The sequence below is a fragment of the Microchirus variegatus genome (genome assembly GCF_963457635.1).
Source record: "Microchirus variegatus genome assembly, chromosome: 9".
Lineage (NCBI taxonomy): Eukaryota > Metazoa > Chordata > Actinopteri > Pleuronectiformes > Soleidae > Microchirus > Microchirus variegatus.
Genome location: NC_139810.1, coordinates 18851723 through 18872711, shown reverse-complemented (window position 1 = coordinate 18872711; position 20989 = coordinate 18851723). Strand labels below are relative to the sequence as shown.

At 34.7% G+C, this 20989-nt stretch overlaps 1 protein-coding gene across 1 annotated transcript in view; it reads left to right on the top strand.

Annotated features, from left to right (window-relative positions):
* The window catches only part of LOC310931336 (TOX high mobility group box family member 2-like), a gene marked incomplete at its 5' end in the record, with an annotated part of 73648 nt that extends 68536 nt beyond the window's left edge, over window positions 1–5112 (top strand). The window contains 4 exons of the mRNA XM_083894468.1: window positions 1257–1337; window positions 2882–3280; window positions 3959–4098; window positions 4978–5112. Of these exons, the coding sequence (XP_083750594.1) occupies window positions 1257–1337; window positions 2882–3280; window positions 3959–4098; window positions 4978–5020 (663 nt within the window). The 3' untranslated portion in view covers window positions 5021–5112. The remainder of the gene's footprint in view (window positions 1–1256; window positions 1338–2881; window positions 3281–3958; window positions 4099–4977) is intronic.
* Window positions 5113–20989: the final 15877 nt, after the last annotated feature.

The following is a 20989-nucleotide window of genomic DNA, read 5'->3' as shown; positions in this document are numbered from 1 at the left end:
AATTATTTACAATTTACTTCATTTTACACGTAAAATAGTGTATTAACAATTTAAAATGAAGAAACACGAAAGTTTTATTGAGAAAAAAACACCGTAATTGTACACAAACACCAGATTTTGGGGTGTTAAATTTGTAATTTGAACAGTATGAGACATATTTAAAGTAACATTTGTTTGAGTCTTTGTCTCAATGTACAAAAAGAGGCCAACAAAATGGAAACTGATTTTCCAACACTCTCCTCTTTGGTGACAAAAAACGCTGGTTCATCGGCCTCCTGCAACTTCGCGAGTGAAATTACCGTAATAACCACACGTTGACTTTGACGTGCAACTTCTTAGCTTTCAGCACTAAACTCTATGTTAAAGGGTTAAACATCTAAAACGTTTTTAACTTTTACAAAAGACCTGGAATCTAAAAAAATATCCATAATAGTTGTAGTATAGTAATAGTAAGACACTTTTTTTCCCCCTTTTTGTTTTGCATAATTGACATGATTTTGTTTGTCGCTCTCATAGCCAATATACACGCCCTTTATGGACACACTCAAAGTTGTGTATATATATGCCTCACAGACTTAAAATATACCTGCTTGCAAACACAAAAATGCAGATGTCCATATGCACTCGTAAAACCACATTCATTATGCAGATGCAATGAGTTCATTCAGACACGGCGGCGGCAGCAGCAGCAGTTACTGTAGCCGTTTGACAACAGAAGTTCGTACATCACTGTAAAAATATGGAAGGCAGTTTCAAACAAAAGTCATTGGCAGGGAGCGCATCCTAATGTGCCAAATGACAACAACCATTGTGGTGTGTCACTAATGTCAGTATGCTGATAGGAGTGCTACTGTGGAGCTGAGGGGAGGGTGGTGGTGGTGGTGGTGGTGGAGGAGGTGGGAGTTCCAGTTCATTTCTCTAGGTGGATTGGAATGGAAATGATGTGTTGCTACAATAGAGGGAGACACACTGAGATGAGAGAGTATTAGAGCCGTGATGAGGAAATAGAGGTGTTCTGTACCATTGACTCTGATGGAAAGGGTAACATTAAGGACATGTGTGTGTGTGAGCGTGTGTGTGTGTGTGTGTGCTGGATGTGTTTAAGAAAGTGTTAGTGTGTGTGAGATTAAAAAAAAAAGGAAAAAGTGTGCGCATGTGTGCTTGAGAGATGTGTGTCTGCACATTTATGAGCATGTCAACCTCTCCTCTCACCCGAAGCCTCTTGTTTTGATTTTCTTCTTTTTTTTCCTTCACAGGCGTACAAGAGGAAAACCGAGGCAGCTAAGAAAGAGTACCTGAAAGCCTTGGCCGCGTACCGAGCCAGTCTGGTTTCCAAGGTAACACTTATGACACACAGGCTTTAGCTAAGACTGATGAGGGACTGGATGGAAAATCCCTGCTAATGGGCTGGGAGGGGCTTCCTTAGGACAAGGTGGCTGTGGTGGCAGCCATATTTTGAACAATAACACCTCATTTCCATAAGGTGCAGATGTTGGGGGTTGGGGATTGTAGTTGGTATGGTGATAGAGGGTTGGGGGGAGGGGTCGGCCAATCAGAACATACAAGCATACGGCCATAACATCTATGAGAGACGGAGCATAGAAAGAGAGTGCTTTTTCAAGAGGCTCGTCCTACACCAGCAGACACACGCGTAACGTAATAGATCATCACTTTCCTCCATCCCATCATCTTCAACAGGAAGTATATTCAGATCAACTCAACCAATCACTGGCTTTGCTGCCATTTCCAGGCCTGACACCTTCCTGCTAATTCAGATCTATGACATAGTTTTGGTTTTTTTTGTCCAGTGAATGATGTTGTCTTGTACACGCCAGCGCAGCAGCACGGAGAATACAGAAAGGCAAGAATGAGGCGGGCTGTGGATTGCATTGTTTAGTGCCGTCTTATATTAACAACACACAATGTAGTGTGGGGAAGATTCCTTTTGTCATTCCATTTGTTCTGCAGGCAAACAGCCTCATTTCTCTGCCCAAGGTCCTGCATACGTTTGTGTGTGTGTGTGTGTGTGTGTGTGTCTTTTTCTCATCTATCTGTCAAGGTGTCTATTGATCATTACCTCAGCCCCTGCTCCATTCATACAAATGGGCTCCATTACCTTCTAATCAACACTGATGGCTGGAGATGAACAATCTGACAGCTCATCATAGAAGCCTGCAGAGGGTGGGGCAGGGTGGAGTTGGGGGTGGCGTTATTTTGTTTCGGGGGGGGGGGGGGGGGGGGGCTGCTGCACCTGCTCAGTTTTATACCACCCAGATATACAAAAGTGAATTTTAATGTCGGACCTTTCAGCCTCAACTCTGTCTGTATAAAGTGATGTGAAATGAGTATCGGAAACTGTCTGCACAAATCGATTTAAATGATATATATATATATTGGTTCATGAGTTTTGGGCTGTTTTGTGCATTTGAGTGTCAGTTTTCCTGTTAAAAGTATTACATCAAATAAAAAACAAAACAGCTGACCTGAATATGGACAAAATCGATAAATATCTTTGTCAAGCATGAAGAAAAAAGCAAACCTGGCTCTGTCGCTCTTCTTATCAAACCCTTTCAAAAAGTTAAGTTAACAGGCAAAACTATGTTTTGTTTATGAGCCCAATGAAAAGTGAAGTCACAGTGTAGTTACTGTACACTGAGCCTGGTCAATGTGTCAGCTGACTGTTCCTGTCATACGATATGATGCAGAACAGACATTACCATTAAGACACATGGTATTGTTTAATGAGAGAGCAGAGGAGTTGTGCTCAGACCTTGATAAATAATAATAATGACTTGTGAGGTTTTGAGGGTTTAGTCGTCCAGATTAAAATGTCTTTAATTGAGAATGTATGGTCAAACTAAACTGTTTTTTTCATTCACAGACATACAATGACCCAGAACCAAAAAGTGCCCAGCAGACTAGCCAGCCCTCTCATCTGCTTCCCCCCAAGCAGCCCCTGTACAGCGTGCCCCCCCAGCCCTCCTCGCCCTACCTGGGCCCACCGGGCTCCTTCCCCCTGTCAGACCTCCAGAGCTTCGCCGGACCGCCGCGTCACACCTTGGCCCAGACCCTCAGCCAATCCCAGATGCTGCCACCCAGCATGAGTGCCTCTCCCCCTGCTCCCTTCCAGATTAGCCCACCACTGCACCCCCATGCCCAGCTCTCCCTGCACCAGAGCTCCCTGCTCAACCAGCCAATCCACATGCAGCAGTCGCAGCCAATCATCTCACACCAAATGGGGCTCCAGGCACCTCTGCACTCCCCTCCTCTCAGCCAACAGGTCGGTCTAAGCTCACACACAGTATCACCTGTGTGGGGCCCTTTGGGCAGCAGCCATTTTGACAGGTCACACGTCACACATGTAAATAATCTAACTCGCCGTCGTTAGTGTAATCAGACACACGTGTGCGTTTCCTGCCTGTCAAAATGGCTGCTGTGCAAAGGTGCCTATTATAGGAGCAATTATCTTCAATTATCTTGTCTCTTATCTGGATTAATCACATTTACAATTTCAAAAACTTTGTGTAGTCTGAATGTTTTTTTTTTCATTTTCTATTTTCTTCACTATTCTTTTCCAAATAAGACAATTCTCAACTCTCTTTACATATTACTAATATAATATAATCAGTCTGAATTGCTCTCTTTGAAAACAATACCGGCTTTTACTTTTTTTTGTGGCATACCAGATATTTCCTGCCCCCGAGTCTTTAGTGTCTCCATTCCAACAGGGGGTGTCATATCAGTGCAAGAAGTGTTACATGGAGATCTTTTTTTAACCAAACTATTAACAGTAAATGGAGTGAGGAAAAAATAAAATAAAAAAGTGCCACCACCAATTTCCCACTCTCCAGTAGCAACTGCAAAAAAAAAGACCACCAACATTTGGCCTCGTACAGTATAAATCCTGAAGCCTGGTCATGGCAAACAAACAAAATAACTGCTCCTCTCTGGTCCTCAGGGATTCTCCCACATCCAGGCTGATTATCAGAACAGCGTTGGGGGCTCACAGTCTCCAGGGGCTCCGAACCCAGTGCACGGCCAGAACCCAGACTGGGACAGCGAGTACTGCAACAGGGACTGTGGACCCAACCACTGCGGGTGAGTCTATCGCATCCCTCGCTCTCTGATGATGATGAAGAAGATGAAGATACGATTACCCACATAGAGGTGGTGAAAACGAAAATGCCATCTCATTGTCGGGAATAGAGAGTAGTTGTCTGACACTTACTTATTTTCCACATGAGTTGGCCCGAACCACTTCACTTTCACACTCAGACACTCAGACATTATTAATCATAAACTGTGATTTCCCTGCTAAAGCAATGCATCTCCTTGAAATTGAAATGAGCAATGCAGCAGTAAAACAATGCTATTACTGAGCTTGGATAAAGTGTGACATCCAATTAAGTTCCTCTGTGTTTCACTTGGCACACGTTTGGCCTTATTGAATCAAGCCGTTCAAGCAGGTACATGAGGAATGTTGTTCCGTCTCACACCGGGAACTTGGTTTTTGCTATTCCGAGAGGCAGTGGCTCTGAAAGTCACTATCTTGTTTTATTTAGAGTGGATTCATCTGAACGTCAAATAGGACCAGGCCTGTGTCAAATCGTGTTTGACACCCTGTGAAGTCGACCAAGCCTTTTTCTAAACCCCCCCTCAGAGTCACATCATTGTAGTTCAGGTTTTTGGAGGACACTGAATTATTTCCAGTGAGTCAGACTCTTTGCATATGTATGGGTATGTGAGTTTGACATTTGAAGTGATCTACAAATTATTTTGCTTCCAGAAATGTTTATGTTTGTTGTGGAGTGGCTTTCCCAGCCGGGGCCTTCCCTTCCCAGGCTTCATTCAACAATGTTTCATGGTGTCCTGCTGAAGCGGAGGATAAACAGAAATGAACACATGTATTCATACGTCACCATATACGGTGTGTATATATATATACAGAGCATTAACATGGAGTTGTTTCTTCCTCAGCAGTGGCATGGGAGCGCGGGACAAGCCTCTCTACCTCACTTGAAGTTGAAAGACCTCCAAATGTCTGACTCCAGGGAGCTTATCAACGTAACAACAATGTCATCGATGTATCTGCTTCTACACCATTTTTCTTGTTTCTCTGACGGATTTTGAAAATCCCAAAGACTGCAACAGTAACTTCACCAATTTGCCAAGCACTTAGATCAGCCAGAAGCCTGAGGCACTTCTCTTGCTTTTTTTTTCCTCCCCTCGTTATCAGTGAACTTTCTTTTCTTTTTTTTTTGCGAGGCACTGAGCTTTAAGCTCATGCCAACATACTGGAAATGAAGACCAGAAAAAAAAAAGTCTTCTCATCTCATTTAGAATTTTTTTTTTTTTTTTTTTTTTTTTTTTAAAGATGCTTTCTTTCCTCTTCACTCCATTACTCTGTGTTTGCCATGGACTGCCCTTAGTGGGGAAATGAAATGCTCTAAGCGTAGGGGTCTTGGGTAGAAAAGCTCATGCAGGAAACTAGGATATAGTCACCTCACCGGGGGGTGGATACACTTCACGACAGACTTAAACACCCCGACTGAATAAAAGCAAAGCAACACTTTATTAAAGATAGTCACAAACATTTGTAAATCATCCGTGCTCAAGTAAAGGAGTCCCTCGTTTCCTTTATTTGTCACAGAGTGATTGTAAATATCACCAAAAATGGATCCCTCTCATGTGTGTATTTAGCTGCAGTCCCTTGCTTTATTATGTTTTTTATTCCAACATCCTTCTTTTTGTTATGTTATGTGATTTCTCGTGCAGGCGGGTTCAGTGAGGAAATGCACACACACACACACACTAAAACTTGTGTTGAAACTGTGTTCATTGGTCTTGTTTCTCTCCAAACGAGGGCGATGTGCGAAGACTGAAAAACGCTCCATTTCCTCCACAAGTGACGGAGCTCTGATAGAGGGTGTCACTCTCTTCACACGGCCTCAGGACGTTACAAAACTGTAGAGGTCCAAGGTTGAAACCTCTCCTTTTAGCTCCTCCTCCTCCTCTCTGTCAGTAAGGACCACCCACCCCCCACCCCTCCATCTGTAACCCCACCCACCATCCTTTAGTCCTGGCACCACTTGTACAAGTGAATTTAAAAAAAAAAGTTGCTAAATGTGAAATGTTACTAAAGAAAAAAAAAAAAAACATAACAGTGGGTTTTAAAGTTTTTGACTAGTTTTATTAGATGTTTTAGAATTGTGTTGAACTCATCTTTATCATTTTTTTTGTGAAGAAAAAAAAAGTCGTACAAATATTTTGATTTTCACTGTAGCAGGATTTGCGTTTTGGAGGAATGGTCATGGGGTAGATATTATAATTTTCTTTTTGTGTATAAACCTGCCAAATGTACTTCTTTAATTTGTAAAGCCGATGGTAAAAAGAACCCCCTTTTTTCTTTTTGTTGAATAATCATACTGTATATTTTTACAATATGGTCATTCTATTTAATTTGGTTGCAGGTTTTTACAGCTATTTATGAATAATATGAAGTAACATTTTGGCTTAATTTCATCAGGGTGCATTATTATTATTATTATTATTATTATTATTATTATTATTATTATTGCTAAAACATCATGATTATTAGAATAATATTTTTTCAGAAATTGTTGTTGGTGCAGTAACAGTGTGCCAGCATTAGTTTCATTTTGTGTCACAAATATTCTTTTTTGTTTTTTCTTTTGTCTGTAATAAAATGTTTAAGGTGAAGCAGTGGACACGCACGTCTCGACTTATTTGGCTCGTCTTGTTGTGTGGCTCTCATTACCCAGTGTCTCGTCACAGTCGTTAGTGATTTGATGAGTTCTACCTGAGCCTATAAACATCACTCGTCATGTGACCGAGGCTTAATAAGGAAAAATGATCGTTGATGTCGCAGAAGTTAATGGGACTCCTGTCACATGGTTCATTAGGTGAGATGTTGAAGCTCACAAGTGTTGCCACCATCACTTAATGAACTTTATTTATACATATATCTGGACATGGCTAATATAATAAATAAAGTAAATGTTTTCACCTTTTTTATTTTGATTAAGGTGATGATAAAACTAATTTGATGCCGTTGATGTACACATTGTCTCAGTGAATTACCTGGGGAGAGAAAAAAGCAGCATTTTACAGATACTTTTCATGGATTCATGGAGGAATAGAAATGGACTCTATCCCTCCTCCTCTCTCTCTTTCTCTCTGCCTGTCTGTCTGTCTGTCACGCTCTCACATGCACACACACACACACACACACACACACACACACACACACTCCATGATCATGATGATGACGCAGTGCCCCCTAGAGGTCATTCGTAAACAAGACACCACATGTTTTCCAGTTTCCTCCCCCTGTACTCGGTGCTTGAGGAAAGAAAAAGAACGACAAGTTTGACATTGATATCAATAAATGATAACAAAGACTCTTGCATGCTAATTATTACCACAACACATGTGCTTCACTGGGTGTGAGCACACGTGTCAACACTATTCCGAGGTTTAGTAAAACTGAACATATAAATAAATATGTCAATAAATAATTAGTAGAAACGTCTATAGAAAAAAAGACGTGTTCAAGGAGTATTATTTAAAAATAACAGATGAGGAAAACACTGTTTTTTAAAAGTAAATAATTGGAGTGAGTCAACTGTTCAGCCGTCTCCTCTTTGTTCATCCTCTACCTCCATCTGCTGGTTGTAAGTGGTAAGTCTACATCATAGATTAATTTTAGAACCTTATTTACAGCGTATGCTCTTAGCAGGATGACTGAAAAGAATTTAAATGTATATATAACTTTTATATAGTAAGATAACATACTTTTTTTTGATTTCATATATTATAAATCCGGTTTCAAAGCTGATGAAATTAAACATCCACATTGCAGAAGTCTAAATTGAACCTAATGTAAAAAAAAAAAAAATCTAATCTAAAGCCAAATAATAATGAAAAAGGAAGGCAAAGACAACAATATGTGACTTTTGTGACTGGTTTCATTTAGAAAACATGGAGAACAGAGTTCATTTAATTTGCTTTGAATCGATTGCAGAGTACTGTACGTCTTGTTCTTTGGACAAAAATCATCAGCAAGTAAATAATGTGCAAAGATTGACATGTTTTCCCGTGAAGTTGAGTGGAGCTTCACCCCAGCTTGTCATAAATAATCAAGACTCTATGTTTCATTGATAGTTTTTGCCCAGGGGTTGTTTCACACAGCAGAAATCTAGATGAGTGTGATATTTATTTGCAGCAAGTAATGTGTGACTGACTCCTGCTTTACCTTCACCTGGTTATTAAAGTTCTGCTTGTCTCTGTCCACATGCCCTTCATTTTTTTTTTTTTTTTTTTTTTCAAACACTCCATGTCAGCTGTGCAATATTGTCCATGCTTTTTCAATCTACCATCTTCTAATATTTTTTCCTCCTAAAGCTCTGATACTGGCTCCATCAGACCCTCTCATTTCCTTCCCAGGCGGATATGAACTGTCCTGACAGTGCGAGCGTCAGCAGCATCATTGTCTGACAGAATACAAACAAGACAAGACAAACACGAAAGGACAGGGTGTTTCATACAGATCACTGCCCAGACACTGGATGACTCTGACGATAAGGCCAGTGAACGGAAAATATCGTGCTGGAGACATCTTCATTTGGATAGAAGCCATGGTGTGTTCATGGCAGAGGTGTGGACTCAAGTCACATGACTTGGACTTGAGTCAGACTCGAGTCCCGAATTTGATGACTTTAGACTCGATTTGACAAAATGTTAAGAGACTTGCCTTGTACTTTAACATCAGTGACTCATGACTTCGATTGGACTTGAGCCTTTTGACTTGTCAAGACTCATATAATGTATGTTATTAAAGAGCGCTCTGTATATTTCATTATGTATATGTGTGTGTCTGTGCGTGTATGCCCTGTCGGCAAATTGCAGGTATAGTCTTTAGTATTTTGTCCAAAATGTAAGAAGTCATATTTTAGTTTGTGTTCCAAAATGTCATACATTAGTATGAAAAAGTAAAAAAAGAAAAAGTATCCAAAATTTTATAAGTGTCATTATACAGTATGTTGTCCAAAATTTGACAAAAAGTAAAAAATTGTGCAAAATATGACAATGATATGACAATATATGACGTTTTTGTCCAATTTTGGACGACATAGTATAGTATGACGTTTTTGTCCAGTTTTGTCAGATTTTGGACAAAATAGTGTAGTATGACATTGAGGTCAGCGACATAGTATAGTATGATGTTTTGGTCACATTTCGGGCTAAAAAAAACTAAAATAAAAAAAATTGTCCGATTTCGAACGACATAATATAGCATGAAGTTTTTGTCAAATTTTGGGCCAAAATTATTTTTTTCAAAAAAATGGTCAGGTTTTGGACGAAATAGTGTAGTATGACATTGAGGTCAACAACATAGTATAGAATTACGTTTTGGTCAATTTTTTTTCAAAAAATGTTCACATTTTGGATGACATAGTATAGTATGACGTACTACAAAGTATAGTGTGACGTTTTTGTCTCATTTGGACCTAAAAAAGTTTTTCAAAAAAATGATCAGATTTTGGAGGACAGTATAGTATGTCGTTTTTGTCAAATTTTGGACCTATTTTTTTTTTCCAAAAATTGTCACATTTTGAACGACATAGTGTTGTATTACCTACTACATAGTGTAGTTTATATATATATATATAAGTTTTTGTCAGGTTTCGGAGCAAAAAAACTTTTTCAAAGAAAATTGTCAGATTTTGGACGACATAGTATAGTATGTCGTTTTTGTCAAATTTTGGACCAATTTGTTTTTTCAAAAAATTGTCACATTTTAGACGACATAGTATAGTATGACATACTACATACTATAGTATGAGGTTTTTGTCAAGTTTTGGGCCAAAAAAACGTTTTTCCAAAAAATGGTCAGATTTTGGACGACATAGTATAGTATGTCGTTTTTGTCAAATTTTGGACCAATTTGTTTTTTTCAGAAAATGGTAACATTTTGAACGACATAGTATAGTATGTCGTTTTTGTCAAATTTTGGACCACTTTTTTTTTTTCAAAAAATGGTCACATTTTGAACCACATAGTGTCCTATGACGTACTACATAATATAGTATGAAGTTTTTGTCTCATTTGGACCAAAAAAACGTTTTTCCAAAAAATTGTCAGGTTTTGGACGACATAGTATATAGTATGTCGTTTTTGTCAAATTTTGGACCAATTATTTTTTTCAGAAAATGGTCACATTTTGAACGACATAGTGTCGTATTACCTACTACATACTATAGTATGACGTTTTTGTCAGGTTTCGGAGCAAAAAAACGTTTTTCAAGAAAATTGTCAGATTTTGGACGACATAGTATAGTATGTCGTTTTTGTCAAATTTTGGACCAATTATTTTTTTCAGAAAATGGTCACATTTTGAACGACATAGTGTCGTATTACCTACTACATACTATAGTATGACGTTTTTGTCAGGTTTCGGAGCAAAAAAACTTTTTTCAAGAAAATTGTCAGATTTTGGACGACATAGTATAGTATGTCGTTTTTGTCAAATTTTGGACCAATTATTTTTTTCAGAAAATGGTCACATTTTGAACGACATAGTGTCGTATTACCTACTACATACTATAGTATGACGTTTTTGTCAGGTTTCGGACCAAAAAAACGTTTTTCAAGAAAATTGTCAGATTTTGGACGACATAGTATAGTATGTCGTTTTTGTCAAATTTTGGACCAAATTCTTTTTTTTCAAAAAATGGTCACATTTTGGACGACATAGTATAGTATGACGTACTACATAGTATAGTATGACATTTTTGTCTCATTTGGACCAAAAAAAAGTTTTTCAAAAAAATTGTCAGGTTTTGGACGACATATGTCGTTTTTGTCAAATTTTAGCCAATTTTTTTTTTCAAAAAATGGTCACATTTTGGACCACATAGTATAGTATGACGTACTACATAGTATAGTATGACATTTTTGTCTCATTTGGACCAAAAAAACGTTTTTCAAAAAAATTGTCAGGTTTTGGACGACATAGTATAGTATGTAATTTTTGTCAAATTTTGGACCAATTACTTTTTTTCAGAAAATGGTCACATTTTGAACGACATAGTGTCGTATTACCTACTACATAGTAAAGTTTATATATATATATATATATAAGTTTTTGTCAGGTTTCGTAGCAAAAAAACGTTTTTCAAGAAAATTGTCAGTTTTTGGACGACATAGTATAGTGTGTCGTTTTTGTAAAATTTTGGACCAATTTGTTTTTTCAAAAAATTGTCACATTTTGGACGACATAGTATAGTATGACATACTACATAGTATAGTTTGAGGTTTTTGTCAAGTTTTGGGCCAAAAAAACGTTTTTCTAAAAAATGGTCAGATTTTGGACGACATAGTATAGTATGTCGTTTTTGTCAAATTTTGGACCAATTTGTTTTTTTCAGAAAATGGTCACATTTTGAACCACATAGTATAGTATGTCGTTTTTGTCAAATTTTGGACCAATTTTTTTTTTCAAAAAATGGTCACATTTTGAACCACATAGTGTCGTATGACGTACTACATAATATAGTATGAAGTTTTTGTCTCATTTGGACCAAAAAAACGTTTTTCAAAAAAATTGTCAGGTTTTGGACGACATAGTATATAGTATGTCGTTTTTGTCAAATTTTGGACCAATTATTTTTTTCAGAAAATGGTCACATTTTGAACGACATAGTGTCGTATTACCTACTACATACTATAGTATGACGTTTTTGTCAGGTTTCAGAGCAAAAAAACGTTTTTCAAGAAAATTGTCAGATTTTGGACGACAAAGTATAGTATGTCGTTTTTGTTAAATTTTGGACCAATTATTTTTTTCAGAAAATGGTCACATTTTGAACGACATAGTGTCGTATTACCTACTACATACTATAGTATGGTGGTTTTTGTCAGGTTTCGGACCAAAAAAACGTTTTTCAAGAAAATTGTCAGATTTTGGACGACATAGTATAGTATGTCGTTTTTGTCAAATTTTGGACCAAATTCTTTTTTTTCAAAAAATGGTCACATTTTGGACGACATAGTATAGTATGACGTACTACATAGTATAGTATGACATTTTTGTCTCATTTGGACCAAAAAAAAGTTTTTCAAAAAAATTGTCAGGTTTTGGACGACATAGTATAGTATGTCGTTTTTGTCAAATTTTAGCCAATTTTTTTTTTTCAAAAAATTGTCACATTTTGGACCACATAGTATAGTATGACGTACTACATAGTATAGTATGACATTTTTGTCTCATTTGGACCAAAAAAACGTTTTTCAAAAAAATTGTCAGGTTTTGGACGACTGTTGCGTGTGGCCATGACTCACTCACTCACTCATTCACTCACTCACTCACTCACTCACTCGCTCAGACAGTCCTTTAATTGTTGCATGTTCTTTCTCTCCTCATCAGGCTGGCTCACTCAGGCTGACACACCTGCAGCAGATCCAAAATCATTGCCACCCAGTTACCAGCCTGCTATATAAGCCAGCAGCTCAGTTTCTCACGAGGCTCAGACCCAGCAACATCTTAGTCCCACCGTATGATTTGTTAAATACTTTTCTGTTTAGTAATATTTAATTTAGTTGTTATTTTCCTTTGGCTTGGAGATGGCCGGTAGTCTTACTTTTCGCTTAGCTTTAGTTCATACTTTGGTTTTGTCAGGGAGGGAGAGGGAACCAGCTTCGACGTCCCTATAGGGGGTGGCCTGGTCCCCCCTCCATTTTGCTGAGTTTGGCTGGCATCTCCAGGTCCTTTTGGTTTGACGATTCTTTATTTGGTAAAGTATTTATAGTTTTCGTAAAATATGTTTATTTCCCTGTGGGAAAAGTTTGTGAATAAACATGTTAAAATTTTCCATTTTCTGGTGTCCTTCTTTTATGTTGAGGTCTCCAATTTGAGCCACTGATTTATTTATTTAATTGTTTGGAGACCGTAACAACGACATAGTATAGTATGTCATTTTTGTCAGATTTTGGACCAATTACTTTTTTTCAGAAAATGGTCACATTTTGAACGACATAGTGTCGTATTACCTACTACATAGTAAAGTTTATATATATATATATATAAGGTTTTGTCAGATTTCGTAGCAAAAAAACGTTTTTCAAGAAAATTGTCAGTTTTTGGACGACATAGTATAGTATGTCGTTTTTGAAAATTTTGGACCAATTTGTTTTTTCAAAAAATTGTCACATTTTGGACAACATAGTATAGTATGACATACTACATAGTATAGTTTGAGGTTTTTGTCAAGTTTTGGGCCAAAAAAATGTTTTTCTAAAAAATGGTCAGATTTTGGACGACATAGTATAGTATGTCGTTTTTGTCAAATTTTGGACCAATTTGTTTTTTCAAAAAATGTCACATTTTGGACGACATAGTATAGTATGTCGTTTTTGTCAAATTTTGGACCAATTTTTTTTTTAAAAAAATGGTCACATTTTGAACCACATAGTGTCGTAAGACGTACTACATAATATAATATGAAGTTTTTGTCTCATTTGGACCAAAAAAACGTTTTTCAAAAAAATTGTCAGGTTTTGGACGAAATAGTATAGTATGTCGTTTTTGTCAAATTTTAGCCAATTCTTTTTTTCAAAAAATGGTCACATTTTGGACCACATAGTATAGTATGACTTACTACATAATATAGTATGACGTTTTTGTCTCACTTGGACCAAAAAAATCTTTTTCAAAAAAATTGTCAGATTTTGGACGACATAGTATAGTATGACGTACTACATAGTATAGTTCGAGGTTTTTGTCAAGTTTTGGGCCAAAAAAACGTTTTTCAAAAAAATGGTCAGATTTTGGACGACATAGTATAGTATGTCGTTTCTGTCAAATTTTGGACCAATTACTTTTTTTCAAAAAATTGTGACATTTTGGACGACATAGTGTCGTTTGACGTACTACATGATATAGTATGAAGTTTTTGTCAGGTTTTGGACCAAAAAAACGTTTTCAAGAAAATTGTCAAATTTTGGACGACATAGTATAGTATGACGTACTACATAGTATAGTTTGAGGTTTTTGTCAAGTTTTGGCTAAAAAAACGTTTTTCAAAAAAATGGTCAGATTTTGGACGACATAATATAGTATGTCGTTTTTGTCAAATTTTGGACCAATTTTTTTTTTCAAAAAATTGTCACATTTTGGACTATATAGTAAAGCATGACGTACTACATAGTATAGTATGACATTTTTGTCTCATTTGGACCAAAAAAAGTTTTTCAAAAAAATTGTCAGGTTTTGGACGACATAGTATGTAGTATGTCGTTTTTGTCAAATTTTGGTACCAAATCTTTTTTTTTCAATAAATGGTCACATTTTGAACGACATAGTGTCGTATTACCTACTACATACTATGGTATGAAGTTTTTGTCAGGTTTCAGTGCAAAAAAACGTTTTTCAAGAAAATTGTCAGATTTTGGACGACATAGTATAGTATGTCGTTTTTGTCAAATTTTGGATCCAAATTTTTTTTTTCAAAAAATTGTCACATTTTGGACGACATAGTATAGTATGACGTACTACATAGCATAGTATGACATTTTTGTCTCATTTGGACCAAAAAAATGTTTTTCAAAAAAATTGTCAGGTTTTGGACGACATAGTATAGTATGTCGTTTTAGTCAAATTTTGGTACCAAATCTTTTTTTTTCAATAAATGGTCACATTTTGGACGACATAGTATAGTATGACGTACTACATAGTATAGTTCGAGGTTTTTGTCAAGTTTTGGGCCAAAAAAACGTTTTTCAAAAAAATGGTCAGATTTTGGACGACATAGTATAGTATGTCGTTTCTGTCAAATTTTGGACCAATTCTTTTTTTTCAAAAAATTGTCACATTTTGGGCGACATAGTGTCGTTTGACGTACTACATAATATAGTATGAAGTTTTTGTCAGGTTTTGGACCAAAAAAACGTTTTTCAAGAAAATTGTCAAATTTTGGACGACATAGTATAGTATGACGTACTACATAGTATAGTTTGAGGTTTTTGTCAAATTTTGGCTAAAAAAACGTTTTTCAAAAAAATGGTCAGATTTTGGACGACATAATATAGTATGTCGTTTTTGTCAAATTTTGGACCAATTGTTTTTTTTCAAAAAATTGTCACATTTTGGACGACATAGTATAGTATGACGTACTACATAGTATAGTATGACATTTTTGTCTCATTTGGACCAAAAAAACGTTTTTCAAAAAAATTGTCAGGTTTTGGACGACATAGTATAGTATGTCGTTTTTGTCAAATTTTGGCCAATTCTTTTTTTTTCAAAAAATGGTCACATTTTGGACCACATAGTATAGTATGACTTACTACATAGTATAGTATGACGTTTTTGTCTCATTTGGACCAAAAAAATGTTTTTCAAAAAAATTGTCAGGTTTTGGACGACATATATATATATATATATATATATATATATATATATATATACGACAATTGACAGGTTTTGGACAAAAATGTCATACTATACTATGTATGTCGTTTTAGTCAAATTTTGGTACCAAATTTGTTTTTTTCAATGAATGGTCACATTTTGGACAACATAGTATAGTATGACGTACTACATAGTATAGTATGACGTACTACATAGTATAGTATGACATTTTTGTCTCATTTGGACCAAAAAAACCTTTTTCAAAAAAATTGTCAGGTTTTGGACGACATAGTATAGTATGTGGTTTTTGTCAAATTTTGGACCAATTACTTTTTTTCAGAAAATGGTCACATTTTGAACGACATAGTCTCATATTACCTACTACATACTATAGTATGAAGTTTTTGTCAGGTTTTGGAGCAAAAAAACGTTTTTCAAGAAAATTGTCAGATTTTGGACGACATAGCATAGTATGTCGTTTTTGTAAAATTTTGGACCAATTTGTTTTTTCAAAAAATTGGCACATTTTGGACGACATAGTATAGTATGTCGTTTTTGAAAATTTTGGACCAATTTGTTTTTTCAAAAAATTGGCACATTTTGGACAACATAGTATAGTATGACATACTACATAGTATAGTTTGAGGTTTTTGTCAAGTTTTGGGCCAAAAAAATGTTTTTCTAAAAAATGGTCAGATTTTGGACGACATAGTATAGTATGTCGTTTTTGTCAAATTTTGGACCAATTTGTTTTTTCAAAAAATGTCACATTTTGGACGACATAGTATAGTATGTCGTTTTTGTCAAATTTTGGACCAATTTTTTTTTTTAAAAAATGGTCACATTTTGAACCACATAGTGTCGTAAGACGTACTACATAATATAATATGAAGTTTTTGTCTCATTTGGACCAAAAAAACGTTTTTCAAAAAAATTGTCAGGTTTTGGACGAAATAGTATAGTATGTCGTTTTTGTCAAATTTTAGCCAATTCTTTTTTTCAAAAAATGGTCACATTTTGGACCACATAGTATAGTATGACTTACTACATAATATAGTATGACGTTTTTGTCTCACTTGGACCAAAAAAATCTTTTTCAAAAAAATTGTCAGATTTTGGACGACATAGTATAGTATGACGTACTACATAGTATAGTTCGAGGTTTTTGTCAAGTTTTGGGCCAAAAAAACGTTTTTCAAAAAAATGGTCAGATTTTGGACGACATAGTATAGTATGTCGTTTCTGTCAAATTTTGGACCAATTACTTTTTTTCAAAAAATTGTGACATTTTGGACGACATAGTGTCGTTTGACGTACTACATGATATAGTATGAAGTTTTTGTCAGGTTTTGGACCAAAAAAACGTTTTCAAGAAAATTGTCAAATTTTGGACGACATAGTATAGTATGACGTACTACATAGTATAGTTTGAGGTTTTTGTCAAGTTTTGGCTAAAAAAACGTTTTTCAAAAAAATGGTCAGATTTTGGACGACATAATATAGTATGTCGTTTTTGTCAAATTTTGGACAAATTTTTTTTTCAAAAAATTGTCACATTTTGGACTATATAGTAAAGCATGACGTACTACATAGTATAGTATGACATTTTTGTCTCATTTGGACCAAAAAAAGTTTTTCAAAAAAATTGTCAGGTTTTGGACGACATAGTATGTAGTATGTCGTTTTTGTCAAATTTTGGTACCAAATCTTTTTTTTTCAATAAATGGTCACATTTTGAACGACATAGTGTCGTATTACCTACTACATACTATGGTATGAAGTTTTTGTCAGGTTTCAGTGCAAAAAAACGTTTTTCAAGAAAATTGTCAGATTTTGGACGACATAGTATAGTATGTCGTTTTTGTCAAATTTTGGATCCAAATTTTTTTTTTCAAAAAATTGTCACATTTTGGACGACATAGTATAGTATGACGTACTACATAGCATAGTATGACATTTTTGTCTCATTTGGACCAAAAAAATGTTTTTCAAAAAAATTGTCAGGTTTTGGACGACATAGTATAGTATGTCGTTTTAGTCAAATTTTGGTACCAAATCTTTTTTTTTCAATAAATGGTCACATTTTGGACGACATAGTATAGTATGACGTACTACATAGTATAGTTCGAGGTTTTTGTCAAGTTTTGGGCCAAAAAAACGTTTTTCAAAAAAATGGTCAGATTTTGGACGACATAGTATAGTATGTCGTTTCTGTCAAATTTTGGACCAATTCTTTTTTTTCAAAAAATTGTCACATTTTGGGCGACATAGTGTCGTTTGACGTACTACATAATATAGTATGAAGTTTTTGTCAGGTTTTGGACCAAAAAAACGTTTTTCAAGAAAATTGTCAAATTTTGGACGACATAGTATAGTATGACGTACTACATAGTATAGTTTGAGGTTTTTGTCAAATTTTGGCTAAAAAAACGTTTTTCAAAAAAATGGTCAGATTTTGGACGACATAATATAGTATGTCGTTTTTGTCAAATTTTGGACCAATTGTTTTTTTTCAAAAAATTGTCACATTTTGGACGACATAGTATAGTATGACGTACTACATAGTATAGTATGACATTTTTGTCTCATTTGGACCAAAAAAACGTTTTTCAAAAAAATTGTCAGGTTTTGGACGACATAGTATAGTATGTCGTTTTTGTCAAATTTTGGCCAATTCTTTTTTTTTCAAAAAATGGTCACATTTTGGACCACATAGTATAGTATGACTTACTACATAGTATAGTATGACGTTTTTGTCTCATTTGGACCAAAAAAATGTTTTTCAAAAAAATTGTCAGGTTTTGGACGACATATATATATATATATATATATATATATATATATATATATATATACGACAATTGACAGGTTTTGGACAAAAATGTCATACTATACAATGTATGTCGTTTTAGTCAAATTTTGGTACCAAATTTGTTTTTTTCAATGAATGGTCACATTTTGGACAACATAGTATAGTATGACGTACTACATAGTATAGTATGACGTACTACATAGTATAGTATGACATTTTTGTCTCATTTGGACCAAAAAAACCTTTTTCAAAAAAATTGTCAGGTTTTGGACGACATAGTATAGTATGTCGTTTTTGTCAAATTTTGGACCAATTACTTTTTTTCAGAAAATGGTCACATTTTGAACGACATAGTCTCATATTACCTACTACATACTATAGTATGAAGTTTTTGTCAGGTTTTGGAGCAAAAAAACGTTTTTCAAGAAAATTGTCAGATTTTGGACGACATAGCATAGTATGTCGTTTTTGTAAAATTTTGGACCAATTTGTTTTTTCAAAAAATTGGCACATTTTGGACGACATAGTATAGTATGTCGTTTTTGTCAAATTTTGGACCAATTTGTTTTTTCAAAAAATTGGCACATTTTGGACGACATAGTATAGTATGACATACTACATAGTATAGTTTGAGGTTTTTGTCAAGTTTTGGGCCAAAAGACGTTTTTCAAAAAAATTGTCAGATTTTGGACGACATAGCATAGTATGTCGTTTTTGTCAAATTTTGGACCAATTTGTTTTTTCAAAAAATTGTCACATTTTGGACGACAAAGTATAGTATGTCGTTTTTGTCAAATTTTGGACCAATTTTTTTTTTCAAAAAATGGTCACATTTTGAACCACATAGGTGTCGTATGACGTACTACATAATATAGTATGAAGTTTTTGTCTCATTTGGACCAAAAAAACGTTTTTCAAAAAAATTGTCAGGTTTTGGACGACATAGTATAGTTTGTCGTTTTTGTCAAATTTTAGCCAATTTTTTTTTTCAAAAAATGGTCACATTTTGGACCACATAGTATAGTATGACTTACTACATAGTATAGTATGACGTTTTTGTCTCATTTGGACCAAAAAAATGTTTTTCAAAAAAATTGTCAGATTTTGGACGACATAGTATAGTATGACGTACTGCATAGTATAGTTTTAGGTTTTTGTCAAGTTTTGGGCCAAAAAACGTTTTTCAAAAAAATGGTCAGATTTTGGACGACATAGTATAGTATGTCGTTTTTGTAAAATTTTGGACCAATTTGTTTTTTCAAAAAATGGTCACATTTTGGACGACATAGTATAGTATGTCGTTTTTGTCAAATTTTGGACCAATTTTTTTTTTCAAAAAATAGTCACATTTTGAACCACATAGTGTCGTATGACGTACTACATAATATAGTATGAAGTTTTTGTCTCATTTGGACCAAAAAAACGTTTTTCAAAAAAATTGTCAGGTTTTGGACGACATAGTATAGTATGTCGTTTTTGTCAAATTTTGGCCAATTATTTTTTTTTCAAAAAATGGTCACATTTTGGACCACATAGTATAGTATGACTTACTACATAGTATAGTATGACGTTTTTGTCTCATTTGGACCAAAAAAATGTTTTTCAAAAAAATTGTCAGATTTTGGACGACATAGTATAGTATGACGTACTGCATAGTATAGTTTTAGGTTTTTGTCAAGTTTTGGGCCAAAAAACGTTTTTCAAAAAAATGGTCAGATTTTGGACGACATAGTATAGTATGTCGTTTTTGTAAAATTTTGGACCAATTTGTTTTTTCAAAAAATGGTCACATTTTGGACGACATAGTATAGTATGTCGTTTTTGTCAAATTTTGGACCAATTTTTTTTTTCAAAAAATGGTCACATTTTGAACCACATAGTGTCGTATGACGTACTACATAATATAGTATGAAGTTTTTGTCTCATTTGGACCAAAAAAACGTTTTTCAAAAAAATTGTCAGGTTTTGGACGACATAGTATAGTATGTCGTTTTTGTCAAATTTTGGCCAATTATTTTTTTTTCAAAAAATGGTCACATTTTGGACCACATAGTATAGTATGACTTACTACATAGTATAGTATGACGTTTTTGTCTCATTTGGACCAAAAAAATGTTTTTCAAAAAAATTGTCAGATTTTGGACGACAGTATAGTATGACGTACTACATAGTATAGTTTGAGGTTTTTGTCAAGTTTTGGGCCAAAAAAACGGTCAGATTTTGGACGACATAGTATAGTATGTCGTTTCTGTCAAATTTTGGGCCAATATTTTTTTTCAAAAAATTGTCACATTTTGGACGACATAGTGTCGTTTGACGTACTACATAATATAGTATGAAGTTTTTGTCAGGTTTTGGACCAAAAAAACGTTTTTCAAGAAAATTGTCAGATTTTGGACGACATAGTGTAGTATGTCGTTTTTGTCAAATTTTGGACCAATTTGTTTTTCAAAAAATTGTCACATTTTGGACGACATAGTATAGTATGACGTACTACATAGTATAGTTTGAGGTTTTTGTCAAGTTTTGGCTAAAAAAACGTTTTTCAAAAAAATGGTCAGATTTTGGACGACATAATATAGTATGTCGTTTTTGTCAAATTTTGGACCAATTTTTTTTTTCAAAAAATTGTCACATTTTGGACGACATAGTGTCGTATGACGTACTACATAATATAGTATGAAGTTTTTGTCAGGTTTTGGACCAAAAAAACTTTTTCAAGAAAATTGTCAGATTTTGGAAGACAT